The 18,579-nt window shown below is 38.5% G+C and overlaps 1 protein-coding gene and 1 long non-coding RNA gene across 2 annotated transcripts in view; one reads left to right on the top strand and one right to left on the bottom strand.

Annotated features, from left to right (window-relative positions):
• Window positions 1-18,579, bottom strand: part of LOC148594501 (uncharacterized) — a 427,754-nt gene that overhangs the window by 294,828 nt on the left and 114,347 nt on the right. The window contains exon 2 of the long non-coding RNA XR_015913438.1: window positions 4,507-4,542. This is a non-coding gene — a long non-coding RNA (uncharacterized LOC148594501). The remainder of the gene's footprint in view (window positions 1-4,506; window positions 4,543-18,579) is intronic.
• LDLRAD3 (low density lipoprotein receptor class A domain containing 3) overlaps window positions 1-18,579 on the top strand; it is a 96,115-nt gene that overhangs the window by 17,005 nt on the left and 60,531 nt on the right. The window contains exon 2 of the mRNA XM_088525762.1: window positions 12,711-12,857. Within this exon, the coding sequence (XP_088381888.1) occupies window positions 12,711-12,857 (147 nt within the window). The remainder of the gene's footprint in view (window positions 1-12,710; window positions 12,858-18,579) is intronic.

Here is an 18,579-nt window from a genome sequence, read left to right as displayed (position 1 = left end):
AAACTAAATTCTGGACTGTTGCTTGTATAGTCTTTTGTAGAGACTCTGACTGTTGTCACTGTAGCTTGAGGAGAGTGTGGTGTTTGTGCATGTGTTCAGGTTTCCTATGTGCCCATTAAAAACAGATTTGGCTTTTATTGGTCCTTCGTTTTTTCGCCAGCTCTTTCTCTGACCAACTTCATTCCAATATTCTGCCCAATTCATTGTAATATTAAACATAGCATCTGTTAAAAGAGCCAAAATACAAGATTGCATATATTGCAGGTAAACCCATGACTTCAGCTTTAAAGCAATTTGTAGTGTATGGTTTGCTTGGATAGAATCTTGCTGTGGCAGTTTTTGTTGGAAAGAATTGGTCACATATGCCGTAGAAAAAGATTACACACCCACGCTATACACCCTGCATTAACTTCCCATCTGTGTGAAGACACAATGTAAGGTCCATTGTAGTGGGGAAACATCGTTTCTCTAAGCTCGGCCTTCTGTTACAATGAATGAGTGGAATAAAGTGAAACTAAGCTCCTGTGAAAAGAATGAGCCTCTGACTTCAGTTGCTGGTGTGCATCTTCATAACAGCATGTTTCCATTGACAAAATGCAAATGCCGTTTATTTTCCTATTATTAATTTGCTTACAGAAAGCAGCAGAAATCTAATCCATGCAACAAATAGTCTCTTCTGTATACCTTTTCTTATTATTGTATAAGGCACATCAAAGAGCTCAGCTTGAAGGGGGGGGAAATCATGTTTTAGATAGATAGCTATAAAAGCTGTTATTTTTTGCTTAATGCGATTATTTTCTAGGTCTCTGGCAGTGATAATGGGGCTTTCCCAACTTCAAATAAATAACAAGTTGTTGTCTACCTTTCCCATGCACAACTCCCCCCTTCCTGTCCTCATTTAACTTTTTAAGGGTTATATGGGGTAGGATACATGGCCATACCTACCAGAAAGGGGCAAATGAGTATAATATTTTATTTTTAATAAAAGAAACTTCTCAATCTAAAGTATTATTAAAGTCTCTTTAGACAGACCTAGGACACATCATTCTAAGAGAATTGTGTTCTGTGATGTTTCATTTTTGATTAGGCCATTATACTAGTTCGTGATCTCCAAAATAGCATTTGTAAGAATGATGTGAATTCCTGGATGGTCTAAAGGGTGCTCCTGTGGTTGCCTCAGGGTTCGTCACAATTTCAATACAAGCACTTGTTGGGATGGCAACTAAGAGTAGGAGATTATAACCTAACCTGTTGATTTGCTGAAATCAAAGCTCTACTCTTGTTGCTCATTATCTATTTTTAGGTTGTGGGGTTTTTCTTTTTTTTTTTTCTTTTTTTTTTCCTGAAGTACATCTCTCTCTGCAGCATTGCAGCTGAAAAATGCTTTTCTTTTTGGATTTTCAGCAGTGTTCTAAGTTGACCTTATACCATATTGAGTGATGAAGACCTGTGGTGTTTCCTGGTTCATGTGTGGCCTTTTTTTTAGTCTAACTCTTACCTCTTTGGAGTTGAGTTCTCTTTTCTGGAGAAAAAAAAAAAAACATTTCCACTTACTGCTTCTGTCTGCAAACACCTGTAGTGTACTGTTACTAGCACCTAAAACAGTTGTTCTCTTCTTAAACTTGTTGTCTTTCCTTTTCCTTGATTTTTTGATTGTCTTCTCCTGATTCTTCTTCTAGCTTCAACTGTTACTTTTATGTATTGTTTGGGGAAAAAAAAACAAAAACAAACAAAAAAAACATTCTTTTTCCTGTTCCAGATTTTTGGGAGCCTCCAGAGAACAGTTTCTGGCTTAGTTGTTTTCTGTTCTTAGGGCAAGACTTCAAAGCAAAGAACTGAATTGCCTTCCTGGAGCAGAGGAGTCTGCAGATCTCTCTTGCTGTGTTTAGATTAAAATCTTGCTTATCTGTCATCAATCTTCTCACACTTGGAAATTAGCTCAGTCTTGTTGAGTGAGAGGTTATGAGTCCTTTCTTTATAGTTAAGGACATTGTTGCTGATTTGTTTGTTGTTCTGGCCTACATCCTGGCCCCCTTGTCAGGTTTGATCCTCTCTGTAGAGCCTCATATCCAGCCTGTCTTGCAGACTGTTTCTGAGGTGTGGCCTTTCTGTATAGTTGCATGGGCAAAATTCTCTTCTTGGTCCTGATACCACAACTTACTTTACTTCACAGGCATGCTGTATTGACATGTAGTTAAATCTTAAATGTATAAATTGTCCTCTTAATGATAATATCATAAGTTCATGATAATCTCATCTTTTTATTTAATTTTGTACAATGTTTCAGCAGGTCTCAATTCCCTTCATTGTGCTTACATGGTGTGAGTTTGCTTTTAGAGCCCTGCACATTCCTCTCTCTTTCACACCTGTCAAATGGTTATTCACTGGCAAGCCGTCAACATGGGATGCCAGCCTTCCCTGGGACATAGTGCAACATATCCGTTATCTGGAATGCCGCTTTCCATATTAGGGAGATTCTGATACACTGCTGCCGAGACAGATAGTGCTCTTGATGACTCTGCTTGATCCCTGAAGAAGGAATCCACAGCATAGGTGCTCGGGACAAGCAATTTTATTAGACTAAGCAATGTTTGAGGATTGAAAAAGGTCAAAATATTTTCTAGTTATTTGGTTTAGTGTAAGAAGAGGCTATAGTATTTTCTTGATTTCATCCTAGTATGTTTCTACAGCAGTTTGACATCCATGTTTGGATGGCATCCTATGTTGATGTTTTACAGGTGTGTGATCTCTCCAGAAGGACACACTTTGAGCTGGCGCAACCTGCCCTTTGTCCCAGGGCATGTGTAACCTGGCTCTTCTCTTCTGCTACCACTGGTGTTTGTGAGACACGATGGTGGCTCAAGTCAGACAGCTCTACCCACTGAGAACTAAAGGCTTTTACTAGTTGGGTTATTTATTTAACTAGTTGCCACCTGTGTTGAAGCTTATGCAACTGGCTTGTGAGAGGGAAGACAGCAATTCATAACCTGGGGAAGCAGACAGATGGGACTATTAAACCCTGATGTTGATCAGTTTTACCTGCTGAGGAGATCCACATTTAAGTGACCACGACTGTGCACAGGAAAGTAACTTTGGCTAGCTTGCCATTGTGCTGCTACTAGTGACCGATATAGTTACACATTGTGATCTTTTGTGTTTTTATTTATTTATTTTTTATTCTTCAAAGGAAAAAGTATCCTTCTACATATGAGTCATCAATTTCTGTTTATAAGAACGTTTAGTTCCCTCCCTCCCCATTCCCATAACATGTAACTGTTAAGTTCTTTTGTGGACGTTGACTCTATACATGTGATCTATATGATGCTCTGAGAGATAAGTTCGCAAAAATACTGTATAGTCACTCAGCACTCAGTATTTCATGGAGAAGGAGCAAGATGATTTCTCCTTGACATCCTGCTGATGGAGCACTTCAGCAGTCTCATCCCTTGTTCTGAATATGTTACCACATGTTCAGACATTGTTGCTTTTGCAGGCAGGAATGTACTATAGGCTAGCTGTGTTCAGTATTAGCTACCAACTCAAGGTCTTCAGTGTTTTGTGCCTATACATTGCAATTACTATAGTGAAATACTCCTAGAGCAAGTGATGTTATAGGAGAGGAAAAAAAACCTGCAAATGAGTAAATAAGACTTTATCAACTACACTCTAACTGATATAGTGCCATGGTTAATTGGGATTATTTCTCATTAGAGCCTTCTTTAAGTCGTTGCTCAAAAGAACAGAACAGACTGAAAAAGCATGTGTAAGTGGGGAAATAAATATATAATGAATCAAGCTGTTCTGTCTGGACAGAACAACTGTGGGGTTTTTCTTATGTCCGGAGTAAAATCTAACAGAGTAAGACTGCTCTGCCCAGTTATTAAGATTGGAGGGCTGAGAGTTGCACAGCAAATCATAATCTGTGAAATCCTTTTAAGTATAGGTAATTAGATTTGCATTTTAAAATAAGAAAATACAGTTTAACAGCACCCTACTATGAACTTTTGCATCTGCTTTATGTGAAGAAAGCTCTTGCAGAAACTAGTCTGGAAGAGTATTTAAAAAACTGTGACCTTTCAGTGTAATCATTCAGATTCTGTAACTGGGAGACTTATATTTAAAATTGAGAGACATGGATTTTTATTTTTTATTTTATTTTTTTAACAATGCAGTATCACATGAAGAAATTTAAACCTAGACCTTTCTGGTTGTTAGGAATCAAAAATCTCTTAAGGGCTCTTTATCAAATGGAATTTTTATTCCTTGGTTTTGCTATAGGCTGCTAACTTATATTCTACCAATTTGGTATATAACTCACTGCAGCTCTGTATTTGTGGACCTGCTAGGTATTGCTTGGAAAATGCTTATTTAATTGCAGATCTCAAATGTATGTATACTGACAGTATTTCTAAAGATTCTACATTCAAGTTAGTGGAACTGCAAATGCAGTTTAAGCTCAAATGTTGTTCTTTTTTCTGCCTTTCCAATCTTTTAACTGAATAATACTTCTTTTTTTTTTTTTTTTTTTTTCCCCCCCCAGGACTTAGTGTCCGGTTCTGCAGTCTGTTCTTACAGGTTTACACAAGCTTATGATTTATACTGGGTGATGCTGGTCAGGAGTATCCTGTTGCCAAGGAAAACGTTAACAGAGGGCTGTGTTTGCTGAGAGAACAAATAGTTAAACCTAGACCTAACAGCAGGAAGTAACTATATAGAGAGCTCTATATAGCAGTTTGGTTTCTTCACACATGAATATTTAAGGGACAGGTTTATGGTTGACTGATTAGGCTCTGCATTGTAAGCACATTTTAAAATTTTATATTGTGTTGTATTTTGCAGGCAGAATGTGGTTGTCTCAGCAGTTTGTGAAATAAAGACAATTTTAAATGTAATCTCCCTAGGAAAGATCTTTGATAGACTAAAAGCTTAATATCATTATGCTCCTCTACCCCTAAGATAATTATCTGTTGATATGAGGCTGTATTTCTTTTTTTCTTTCCACCTTGTCAGGCTATTTGTGATTGGAGTTTCTTTTGTTGGGAAAAGAAGGAAAGATTCAGCTTGGAAAAGTTATTTCTAGATAGATATTGAGCATGAGTACATTTCTTTTACCATATCTTATCAGAAAAGTAAATGGTGAGATAAAATGAGTATAGGAAGAGTTTCAGCATTGAAAGAGTTGTTGCAGGTAGTGGAATGTGTATGTTTTCCTGCGCTGTGACTGGTATCACTTATTTTTCCAGCGAGCTTCCTCTGTGCTGCTGCCTATCCCTCTCCCCCCACCCTCAGCAACAACAAAAAAATTGGGATTCAGTTCCCTCTAGAACCAAACCAGCAGCTAGGGCTGACATTGCAGTGTGGAATTGGGAAATGTGTTTATTTTGTTTTCCTTCAAGTTACATGTTTTTAGAAAGCATTTCTAATACCTCTCTTCTAAGTAGGCTGTCACTGAAAAGCTGTGAAAACCAAGTTTTTTTGGGTGCCAAATTGATGGTGGATAGTAATGTGAGCATAAGGTCTAGAAAAAAGATCTTCTGCAGTCAGAGAGGGGAAGAGTTTGATTAAAGAGCGTGATAATAATACTGACTTGGGATATATTTGTTCTCTCCCCCTTGTGTCCTATTGAAAATACTTTAAGCTATGATTCCAGAATCACAAATACCAAATCTGTGAACCAGGTCATGAGAGAGCACAGGCTTGATGCAGACAACAAATCCATTTGGTGAAATAACATGCAGCAGTGTTCTCTGTAGGAGCACAGATGAGATTGTATTGATCATAAAGTCTACCAGGCCAAAGCTAGGTCTAACTTTTTTGTTTGTTTTAAACCAAGCCTTCAAGGCAAAACTAGCAAAATACATTACTGCTGGTTCATCACAATATCAGGTACTCTGCAACACTTGATTTACTGTCTCTTTAAACCATGGTCTGAGCCTTTCTGTGAATGGACCAAATACCTAGTTGCATCAAAAAGATGTTAAAATGTAAAAATGATGATGTCTTCGGGCACTGTGATAATGTGGCTGTATAATTATGGCAATGTACATGCAGGTCCCTTCCTTCAAAGGTAGGAAAAGACTGAGCAAGACAAGAGGTACCGTCTTCAGAGATTCTAAAAACCATGGAATCTTCTGTTTCTTGCAGTGTCCACAGTCTATCGTCTGGCACATATGGTATCTTATTGCTGCCTTTGTTGCAACGGAACTGGAGTCTGGTGATTTTTTTTTTTCTTTTTTTTTTTTTTTTTAAACGTGCTTTGTGGTTCACGAAGAAACTTTATACGTAGTTTCTGTATTTTTATTAAAAAGCACAAAATGCTAAGTGCATTGAGTCATTCAGTATGGAGGGTGTAAAAGAATCCAATAAGATTAGCTTTGCTTTTATAAAGCGTGTTTGCATATAGAAATTGTATCCTTGGATATTTGTCCTTTCCTGCTATGTTTGCTGCTAATAACATCAAGATGGGAATTTTTTAAAATGTGTATTTATATTACTTATTTTTTGCCACCAGTATGCTCTCAATTTTCCATCCAATTAAAAGTTGAACTTAATTTCAAAAAGCATGCATTTTTAGGTGGGGAATTTATAAATAAGGATTATATATTGGACACTAGTTACATAATTACAGTCAAGGCAGAGTTTCTTGTGACAGCACATCTCTTAGGAACTAGCACTGTGACACTCTGCAAGGGTGTAAGCCAAGCTCTTGGTACTAGTCGTTACAGGGAAGCTGCAGCTGCTTCAGGAAAGGGCAGATCAGTCTCACAGCCTGGAAGGATGACTTGTTTTCTGATGCTGAAGCTGAGCTTCTAAATAATCTGAATGCAGAACTGTGTCACCTTGCAGTGGCTCCTTCTGCTAAGTAAACAGCCAAGAGTTAATGCTGTTAAGGCTATAGTGTTTGGTGCTGATAGATCAATAGGTGGGATTTTGAGGGAAAAAATGCCAATATCCCATGAATCAAAGCAATGTGCTAAAGGCAGTGTATTCTAGAAGACCAAAAGGCTTAAGCCAATGGTAGTCACTGAGTACTATTTGAAACCCCTAATAACCTATGAATAATTGAGCTCTGTGCCATACAGAAATCTAAAATACAAGCTTTTCCTGATGTAGCAGTAACTAGAAGCATTCCAAGACATAGTATCTGTTGATAATACCTTTTCTTGCATCTCTTGGCTAACTGTGTGTATTGCTTCAATAAATAACAAGATCCTATAGTCTTGTTTGGCAACTGCACAGCAACCGATGTTTCTTTCCTCATACTGCTTATCATGGAATGCAAGGGTCATGGAATGGCTAGCTTTAAGCTATGCTCCAATTAAGATGCTGAAGAACCTCAATATGAAGTCGACTTGGAAAAGCTTGTTTATCAACTACCCTCTGTAAGAGTAGATTTTGTCCGAACTCTGTGTTTTTAGGGTGGAATATGTGTTGGAGGTGGATGCTTGTTTTTGATCGTTACACTATTGCCATTTTTTAATCAGTAAGCATCATCTTCCCTTCTGGAAGATCAAAAATAACCTCTGGACAAGACAAAATGATTAGAACAGTGACTCCTTGGTAAGCTGAAGACGACAGCTGTTTGGTGAAATATGTGCTTTCTATTTTAGGTTTTTATTCTGGATGGCATTAACTTACCATCTAAATGGTAGGTATATAATGGTTAAGCCCTTCTGAAAATACAAAAACCAAATAATTAAGTAAAATTATTATAACAATTTTCTCTGGAGTGGATGGTGCTGTATAAGTTCCTGCTCTACTTGATTGCATGGTAACTGCTTTCTTAGTTTGTTTAAAGTCACTGAGGGAAAGGAAACACAGATGCAGATGAGTTTTGGAGAAGCAAAGCCATCCTAAATTTGGAATGTTGATCTTGTTTCAGGGTTTGAGTGCATGTCTGGGAATCCTAGTCTGAGTTGATTTTCTCCTGTAAGTTATCTTGGGGAATCGAGGCCAGGTAGGAGGGGAAACAATTTAGTAAAGAAAACCATTTACTGAAAAGTCCATTACAGTCAAAGGAGAAAAGCTGGGGAGCTTGTGTACTGACTCTCTTCCATGAATCTTCAGAAGTTTCCACTAAACAAAAAGAGAGACACTGCAGTAGTTGCAAAGGATCGTAAACCTCATTTACCAGGGGATAATAAGGGCTTATTTCCAACATTTGTTCTCGTCTCTAACACCATATGCACTTTTGGAGGTTAAATGAATTTGTAACTGAAAGACTCACAAATATCACACCTGTGAAATCTCACTCATCCTTCTGCAAATTCCAGCTGCTGACTTGGATTTGAATATCTGTCTTCCTCCTATTTGTTTTCACATGTTGCAGATGTCAGTATAGTAAAGATTTGTGATATGCTGTAATCAAGCCCAATGTGAATTTACCCCAGACAAGAAGATAACCAAAAAGAAAGAGGCTATAGCCCCATTCAGGTCTGTAGCATGCTGTGAAGGATGTGATAGGAGAGTAATCGTAGGTACTCCTTCACCATCACAGGTATGTGCTAGCTTGGCTCAAAGTCGCTCTTCACATTTTAAGAACTATAAACACTGATCTACTGGAAATATTCAGTGAAGATCCCTGGATTTCTACAAAGATAAGTCAAAGGCTTGGCAAGAATTGGATCATGGTTCATCCTTGGCAATGTAACCTTTTTGCAAAGAGGCTGAAATTACTGATGATGTTCATAATGGTGCTGAACATGTACATGAATATTTCTTCCCCCAAATAATCCTTGGGCGGAATGACTCTGTTCTCTTACTGATTACTCTTCCTGCAGTGTGTCAGTAGTGCTCTATGCTCTCATGTCCGTTGTTCTCTGGAGTGCTTTCAGGTAAAGGCTGAAGGATATCTTGACTTGCTTTGTTTACACAGTGTAAAGTGCTATGTGTGGCTTTTCCTTTTATTTATCTTTTCCCCTGGTTCTTTTTTAGCAAAGTATTCAATATTTAAATGCCAACATTTACTTTGGAAGTGGCTGCTAAAGCAGATTGACTTTTCTTACCCAGTCCCCTTCAAAGTGGAAATGTGAGGGTTTATATTAATTTATTTATTTTTCATTCAGCCCAGATGGTATGCTTTTCAAAGTGAGCAATATGTACAGTGAAAATCGAATACTACTTTCCCCTCTTTTCACTCTTCCTTTGCTTAACTGAACACATCCATGTAGCTCATATTTGGATTGGATTCAAAATTAGTCAGGCTTCAGGGTAAATATGTCAGCTATTGAAAAGCCAGTTCTGCAAGATTGAAGGAATTTCTGCCACTGCCAACAGTCAGCACAGCAAGTTGGCTGCACAAAATCTGACATCTCTATGGACCTTAATAAAACACTGTTCCAATACTCCAGAAAAAAATGGACAGGATGATATAATTAGGTCCTTCCTATATCTGTCACTTGCATGTGTGTGACACTGCATCTTGACCTGCGTGTGTGCAGAGCAGCCCTGAGCTGTGCAGCAGGCTGTATTCTCCATAAGTGGGCAGGGATGCTGCATTCCTGAGGGTTGAGAGGTGAGGACTGGATTGAGGATTTCCTTGTGGGCCTTGAGGGTTTTGCGTTGGTTGAAGGAGACTTCCAAAGAGAAGTTAGCAGAAGGAGCTATGTAATTTAAACAGTTTCATATGTGCAATTGTTTTGACAGTTCTTTATCCACAAAAGGATTCTTTATAGATGGAGTAATGTGCATAGCAAACTTGTAAATGCATTGACTATGACTCTTATCGCAGCTGATGAAGGTCATATTTTAAGAGAAAAAGCTTTTGCTTTGGAATAGGACTGAGTCACAGTGCAGTGTTCCAGTTCTGTAGCAAAGCTTGTGTAGGGCTCTCTCTATCTTTGTTTCCTGTTTGTTTAAAAAAAAAAAAAAAAAAAAAAAAAGGGAAAAGAAAAAAAAAAAAGTTTAATAACACATCCTTACTTTAGAAAGAGGTGAAGGATAAATTTGTTGTATGACAAAGGAAGTCCTATAAACAAATATCTTGCTGGGTGGAATGGAGTGGAAGTGAATATCTGTCTCAGGAATGTTCATTCAATTTAGGAGACTACAAGTATAGCATTTATTTAAAGGAGTTGTTTACTGTAGGAGACAGTTCTTGTCTTTTGGGGGTTTGTTCTGTTTTGGTTTTTGAAACAAGGAAAATTAAGGAAAAAAATCCTTAATTGACTTTATTTGGTCTAAGTTTTTTAGTTAATCCTTGAGATCATTGCAAAAGTTTTGCAGGCAAAATACAGCAGTCTGACAGGATCTGACAGGAGATGAGCTTTGGTTTTTCTCCACAGGAGGTCTTAGAGTCCTTGGAAATGAATCCAGTTATCTTGTTTTCAAAGAAATACCCATGCCTAGAGGGAAGAAAACAGTTAAGACAAGTACATCTGAGATCTGGAGCCCCTTTATAGTTATCGACTTGCCACCTAGTCTAGAAGAGATCTTACTTAAGTTTTAACAGCAAGATTTTGAATAGCTCCAGCTTAATGGAAACAGAGTAGGTTAGATGGTACATGTGGGCAAGAGGGTCAGAAGAAGGTAGCAAAGAGCAAAAGCACAAATAAGAATGAGATCTGTTTTATGTTGTTTCTGACTAAATATATTGCCTGGATGCTTAGATCTCAAGAGAGAGAGGACAAAAGCGTTGGTAATTCTTGGTTTTCTTGTGATGCTTGAAAGTTCAATTTTATGTAAGAAACTTACTGTTAGACAGGACATTTGAGTTTTGTTGTAATAGCTGTTTTCAAGAGAAAATTTACAAGTGCTGGAAGAGTCTTCTACAGCTACTGTGCTGACTTGAAACCTATTTTTTAGGTGGAAGGGGAAAGAGGGTTAACATACGTGTGTGTGTATATATATATATGTATATGTATATTTTGGAACCTCTTGGATGCTTTATAAATAAACTTAAGAACATGGCATGCTGTCTACACTGTTACTGAAAAAGAATATCTAGCTATCATATCATAAGCTGGTGAAGACATACTTTAGTTCGTACTATTACTATAGGTGGTTTATTTATTTTTTTATTTTTCTCCTCCAGTTGCATACATACACATTATTAGCAAACAGCTCACAGGGTGATAATAGGAGAGTGTGTAAGGTTGGCAGATTTACCTTCTGCACCGCTGCCTGAGGGTCGTGTTTTTGCCTCAGTAATTGCATATCAGATGCAGGTCTGTGACAGACTGGCTTGAGTTAGTTCAAGCATTGTTCTTAAAGAAAAAAAAATAAAAAAAACACTCAACAGTTGAACATAAAACTGTAAAACCTGGTGTCAGCAACAATGCTTTAAGAGATGGCCCTAGCCTGGGGTTTGTTGTTAGAAGTGTTGTATTTGTTCAGTTTTTCACTGCTGGAATAGCCAAGGACAGATAATGTTCACTGTTGATTTGGATTTAGGTAGTTGGGCCTGAAGTACAGTTGGGTACAGCTTTCCCCAAGCAGCTGCTGAGCACAGGCACCTTCCTGAGTGTTGGCAGCACTAGATTAGACTATAGCTGAGCCTTTTCCAGTGTGCCTCATGTCATAACCTTTTTGTAGTGCAGTGTGGAGAGAGAAAAACACTCTTGCTTGACCAGAAAAGCAGTGAGACAGAGACTGAAATAGAGTTTGAGTTAAACTGACAAAAGCAAAAAGACATTAAATTGTCAGCTGCATAGCCCACCCTTGCTTTTGGCAGGCTGTTGCTTTCCTTCTTGGAGGCGCTGTGGCAGGAGTGTTAAGCTGGCCTTGTGTGTGTGGCTGATGATTGCTTCACAAGGTGCGCTCGTGCAGTTTCCCTGTAGTTCAGTGAGCCAAAATGCCATTTTTGGAGCTGCTCTTTAGGAATGTCAATTCCGCTCTTACTGTCCAAGCCCAACCGATGAATTAATTTCTTCTGCTTACTAAGTCACTCAAGTGTATTATCTTCCTTCATTTAAGTTTGCATTTGTGGTGTCTGCGTTTTAGAAGTAACACAAAATTGGAAACACAACAGATTGATCTATTGCTGGTTAGAGGTATGTTCAGCCTCAAAGGCAAGTCTGTTCAGTTTCCTGCTATGCTATTCTCTTGGTATGTGGTGTCCTACTACTAAACCTCCTCTCCTTAACAGCCTCTCTAATGTGCCAGCTGTCTTACCTGCCAGTGGATAGATGTATGCCAGAGGACTAGATCAGGACCAGGAAACTCAATTCTAATTTTGACCAGCAATATTATATTTAAAAATGAGTTGAAAAGCTTGTATGAGTTAGCTACTATGTTACCTGGTTTCCAGCCCTCAGGTAAAAAGTAAATATTCGAATGTGAGCATAATATTGAACTGACAGAATCATAGGGGTATGGAGCTAGATTCCTGTAGCCTTGTCTGTTTTAATTGTGTTTAGACCCTTTGAAGGAGGAGTTTTTTTTTTTTTTTTTTTTTAACAAACTTTACTTTGGCCTAAGGATACAAAGAGTGTTAGCTGTATGTTCCTAGAAATAAATTAACATGAAAAAAAATCATAAAATGGTAAAAAAATCATAAAAATAATATGAGTGGGAAAAAGGTGAAACATTGATTTAAGAAAAAAAAAGTGCTAGCAAGTGCCACATCCGGGATACTGGTAAGTAATGTCAGAATAACCAGAATGGATAGGTTTGTCTTACATTGATTCATCTGCTGATCAACAGCTTTCTCAGTGACTGCTTTTGCTGTCTTTTTTAAAATCTCCCATAACCTTTTCTCTTTTCTGTTGCAGAGAGCCAACTGTTGCCAGGGAATAATTTCACAAATGAATGCAACATTCCTGGAAACTTCATGTGCAGTAATGGGCGCTGTATCCCAGGGGCCTGGCAGTGTGATGGGCTGCCAGATTGCTTTGATGAAAGTGATGAGAAGGAATGCCGTAAGTGACCACTGCCCTTGCTGTAACACGCCTACTGTGATGAGGGTTGGCGAGGCAGCATTAATTGTGTGTTCTGCAATGTGTATTATTTAAGTAACAAAGCTGCTGGCAGTTTTTTAGTGTAGCTCTCGTTAAAGATGATGTACAGCCTTTCTGATCTGACCTGATTCACAGACCTGATTTCAGGTCTGTGAGGTTCCTCAAATTGGTCTGTTTGTGGTTTGGTGCTTTGTTTGGTGCAAACCCCTGTTTAGAGTCAGACCTTTCCTAGGATTTTCCAGTGGAAGGATAGTGCTCGAAGTGATATGCTGAATATACTGCTTCAGCACACTGGCCTATATGGTAAAGATCATAGCTACCTGCTGCTACAAGTTCACTTCCACTATTGAGATTTGTGATTCTGGAAAAGAGTTCCTTTTGCCTCAAAATCATTGACTTCATCTTATTCCTTGTGTTCTGTCCTGCCAGTTTGTAATTCTTAACCCTTTGAAATTTAAATAATAACTTTCTGGAGGATAGATCAAATGGATTGCCTAATAATGTTTGCCTGCTTCAATCCTACTTACAGCATTCGCAGTCTTAGAGAGCTTCAAAAGTCTGATATGGGTCTCCTTTGTGATCTTGTCCCCCTTTTTTTTTTTTTTTTTTTTTTTTTTTTTTTTTTTTTCCTTGCATTAACTGGGCTTTTGGTAGTGTGAAAACTTAGCATGAAACCTCCCAAACTGCACAGCATGGCTAGAGAACAAAATTGTGATGGCATTCCAGTATAACATTGTGATTTAGAATGCTGTTTTGGGGAGCTGCAGGGGAATCCTCAGAAATTCCATGTGATTCTAAAATGTCTTAGAACTTCTGGATAAGTAAGTTACTCTTCATTTAACAAGCGTTGCTCCTTTATGTATATGTTTTAGAATGCTATAAGAAGATTACCTTTCCCAGGATGTTTCCAAGATATTACTAGCTTCCCTTATGGAGTAGAAGAAAGAAGGAATAGCTTCTTCTGAAATTCTACAGAATTGTCCTGTTGGTTATATCTTGATAAATGTGTTTTGTTGTTGTTGTTTTTTGTTTGTTTTTGTTTTGTTTTTTAAAATCTTGTTCTTTTGTTTTTACCTTTATGCCTCTTCTTTGCCTGCTGTTTCCCATCCTTTTAAGATCGGAGGATTTAAGTAATTATGCTGTGGAAATCCACATAAGTCTTCTCTGAGCTAGCAAGTTTTTTTTCCCCCACTTCTTTTGGGCCCCCTTAAGAAGGTCTGCATAAAATATCTGATATTTTATGAAGACTATAAAGTATCAGACCTGTGTTGCAACATTGAAAAGAAGTTAAATTATTTAGCAACTTAAATTTTAACCCCTTAGGAAGTGAGGAAACTATTGCAATGGTTGCAAGTCTGTTTAAACTGTAGCAGAATTGATGTCAGTGGGGACTTTGACAAGAGTGATTGAAGTTCAACATGCATCTTTCAGTGACATGACAACAGCTGCATAATTCTCATCTTCCTTGTTATCTAGCTTTTGAATACAATTCTAGTCCATGCTTTTGGTGTGTCCTTTCCATTTCTTAAAGCTAGGTGAATGAAGGCACTTTTAACCTCACCCTCCCCAATGGTGTTTGTAGGATACAACCGTGGACATTTGCTGCCTCTTATAAGAGCTGTCGTTTGCTGCCTTGCATGAATTTCTTTTCATCTGGTAGAAATAGAGACTGCTAATGAAGTATAACTGGGCTGGACGTTTGCTCATGAATCAGTAATAGCAAAATGCACCACAATGACATTCTGTGCAAAAGCTTCGTTATCAGTTTTGATTGGATTCTTTGAAATGCAGGCAATACTGCATAGTAACTGACAATAAAATTTTAAATAGTTACAAAACTGCAGTTCATAAAAATTGCTATTTTTTAAGACAGACTTGAAGCCTTACTGATCTAGGTTATGCTGCAACTGTGAATTTTGCTTTGTACAGAGTTGTCCTATTGGTTGTGTTTTTAAATCCAGTCTATATGATGAGCTAACGGGGTTTTTTTGAATGAAGTCCTTTTAATAGAGATAATCAGACTGTTCTTTCCTATTTCTATACATCTATTGGCTAACTGATCACCTTCATAAATGTAAAATTAGCATGGAAAAAAAGACAACAGGGAAAGCAAGGCATTTGTATTCATATCTTGTGCTTGCCTTCTATTAGCAGGTCACATAAGCCAGTAGAACAGCATAAAGATAGCACTCAATTAAGTCTACCTTTCCCTGACCCCATCTCCTCACGCCCCACCCCAAGAAAAAGAAAAAATTCCATGTAAACAAGGTTCTATAGCATATCCAGAGAGAATCCAGAGCTGCCTGTTTTGCGTCTCACTATTAGTTAATAGCTTTTAACTTGATGAACGCTGCCAAGGACCTTCTCTAATATTGTAGCCCTTGTGCTGAGGGGATGCTGAATGGGCTTGTGCAGCCACAGTCTGTGCCACATTCAGGGGCATGCCACATGCATTCCTGTCTTGCGAATCATTTCTCATCTCCAAGGGAAATGATTCCCTTTACCAAGGTCCTCTTTTCCTGGCAGGTGAGGGCAGGGAGGAGAGAATTTTCACTGGGACAGAAAGCTGGGGAAGTATAAAGGGGATTGGGAAGGCTCCTTTTGCATTGTTACTTGTTGACTCTGCATTCTGGAAGTTGTTCTACTGTCTCAGTGATGTATGATTCTTATAAACCATGAAATGCTCCATTTTGAATCCTGCTAAGTACTTGGTTTAAAGGGAAAGTTCTGTCACTTTTAATGTATGTAGGTATATACATACAGTGTGTGTAGCTAAAACATAGCTTGTTTTGCTCTTTTGATGAATTTTGAAATTGGACTGTTTCCTATGGATGCTGTTGCATCTGTCACCATGCAGACCAATGTAATGTCGTCTTACATTAGAAAGGGACCAAAAAAAAAAAAAAAAAAAAAAAGGACTTAAATGTCTGAATTTGGTTTTAAAGAGTCTCTCCAAGGATGGAACCACAACTTCCTGGGCACCTGTACCAGTTCGAATAGCTTCATTGTGAACATTTATTTTTCTTAATATGTAAGCAATTTCCAGTCCCAAGGTGCAAGTTAAACTTATTTTTAAAAATATGCAATCTGATTAATATTCAACTCTGGCCCTAATGTGTGTACGTTTGGGTTGGAGAAAGGGCAGATGTAGGGATCCAAGAATTATTCTTCCTCACCTCAGAAGCAGCAGATGACTTTTCAGCAGAAACAGTTGCTGATATTCAAGATGTGTAAGCGTGCATCATCTCTGGTTGTCCTGTTGCAGCAGTGTGGGTATTGTTACTTGTGTCACAGTAACTCTGCAGAGGACAGCAATACTTGAAAGAATCATTTTAGCATCATAGAACGAGGGGTGTGTGTGGTTTTTATATATATGTGTGTGGGTATATATATGTATATATGTATGTGTATGTTTGTACATGTCTGTGTGTGTATATATATATGTGTGTGCACACACATTTGTGAATTCATTTAAAATCTTTATTTCGTAATTTCGAGGCCTGACTTTGTCTCCGTCAGAATAGGGCTCTACTTATTAAACCTGTCTTGCAGCACAATTGAAGTCCTTTGTTTTTCACTGGGATGTTGCTTTGCATTAGCTGAGCTGTTGATAGTTCAGACAAAGAGTTGCAGTAGCAGCATGAGATGGCCAAGTGCCCAGTGTGTTACTAGCTTGAGCCGAGCTTTAAGCTCCTTTGTCTGTGACTCCTCATCGAATAGCCAGTGTGCATTTAAAGACTTTAGCCTTGCTTTAAAGCATGTGTGAATAAGATTTTGGTTGCAGGATTCAGACTGTGCTGCAGACTCTCACTTCTGTGAAATGAGTACTGTGTTTTGGTATGTTTTGCACACGTGTGTGCTGTCAGGTGCAAAGGCTCTTTCTCCTTTGTGTGTTGCCCTGTAGTTAAATGTGGATGTCCAGGAACATTTTGATCAGTTCCATTTCAGTAGAACATCACCATGTCTGTGCCACTCTGAATATAAAAGCTTGCAACTCAAGTTCTGGTTCTCATTTTGTGCAGCCCATGTGTGAAAATTGCTGCTCTGTGTTCTGGGAAACTTGAGGTCAGCTTAGCATTGTATACCACCCACTGCATCTGACTTCCTTGCAAGTACAAAGAAGTGAGATGCGAAGAAGGAATTAAAGCAGGATTACCTTCTACTTGTCTTTTCATGATATATCTTTTCAGTCTGTTCTCTCTTTTCTTTTTTTTTTTTTCTTCCCCTCTTCTCCCTGCCCGCCCCCCATTCTTTTCTGACTCCTGCTTTGCAGGGCCTTCTATGTTAACAGCGTTGTTTTCTTTTGTGTTTTCTTTTTTTTTGCCCCTCCATCTTCCACATTTACCAGAATTCGTACCATCTGTCCTATTCCTTGCTTTCCCTTTGCCCTGACTGGTGATCACTTTAACATGTCATGTGCTGCAGAGAACCCTTCATATAGGTTTGTCTTTTGTGATGTGGCAACATAAAAAAATTTACCGTGTTTTGCTTTGGGAAGGAGGGATAGGAAAAGGCATAAGAGGGAGGCGGGAACCTGAGACAGTGAACTGTCTGTGAACTGTTTCTCCTAGAAGCAGAGGATCTCATTGTTTTTTTCCTCCCAACCACTAATTCAGCTTGAAAAGAAATTAATTGGCCGTAGCAGTGTAAATGTTTCATGAGTATTTCCAATTCTTGATAGTTTGAGTAACCTACCATCTTTAGTCCATCTCCTGAAATAGAGAACCCGTTTGTAGTTCCTTCCCCTGGCTCTGAAGGTTCACAGCCTGTTAATCAGCCTGTGCACTCAATTATGTTATGCAGTTTTCTTTGCAGTGTTAGTGTGCTTTTCACTGCTACTTCTGCTCTCTGGCTATGTAGATGATTTGTAAGGGATGCTCAGGCTGCTCATGGTCAGTGCAGAATTTTTACCAGACTTTGCTGTAGAGATTGTAGCTGTATACAGTTAGCCACCTGATATCCACAGTCTCTTAGCACAAATGGAAGATCCAAAATTACAAAAAATAAAGAACCTAAAGAAAAGGAATTTAAAAGTGTGTGCGTGTGCATGTTTCAAACTATTTTGAAGTAAACAGATTATCCTTAATGTGTTCATTTATATCTGCCGATGCCTTCCTTCAGGGCCAAAACATACTTCCCATAGACACAAGCATTCTCTCTTTGAGATTTAGGAGCAGGATGATGTTCTTAGTAAGCTCATAATGTCCTCATCTTTTTTCCTCTTTTTCTTTGCTCTTTTCTGTATCTTTGTGTTAAATTATTGCAGAAAGAATAATGCGAGCACCAAATAAGGCTTTCGTCAGCTAATGAGCTAGCGGAGAGATGGCATGTTGCTGCCTCTCTCAGATAATGAGCAGCAGATGGTGCAGATTCGGAGCATGGCGCATCAGCCATGGTAAATGCTTGGCATGACAGGACCCAGAATTACAGACACACCAAATACCCAGAACTCTAGATTTTCCTTCATCATTCTTCAAGATTCCTTTCTTTCATGCCAAGTTTGTGCGCTTGGCTGTGAGCAAACAGTGCACACAATGACCGGCCGTGTTAGTTCAAGGTTGTGGACTGGAAACATCTTATACAAGGATTACTCATTCTTGTGGTAGGACCTTCTCTATCTTGCATGTTTCCATTTCCAGTTGCCACTATTGCTTATTCAGCCAAGAATATAAAGGTATACTGG

This window comes from Tinamus guttatus, unplaced genomic scaffold, assembly GCF_059628265.1.
Source record: "Tinamus guttatus ecotype Peru unplaced genomic scaffold, ASM5962826v1 Tinamus_guttatus_pri_ptg000240l, whole genome shotgun sequence".
Classification (NCBI taxonomy): Eukaryota; Metazoa; Chordata; class Aves; order Tinamiformes; family Tinamidae; genus Tinamus; species Tinamus guttatus.
Note: the sequence above shows the minus strand (reverse complement) of the source record. Positions and strands in the feature narration are given on the sequence as shown.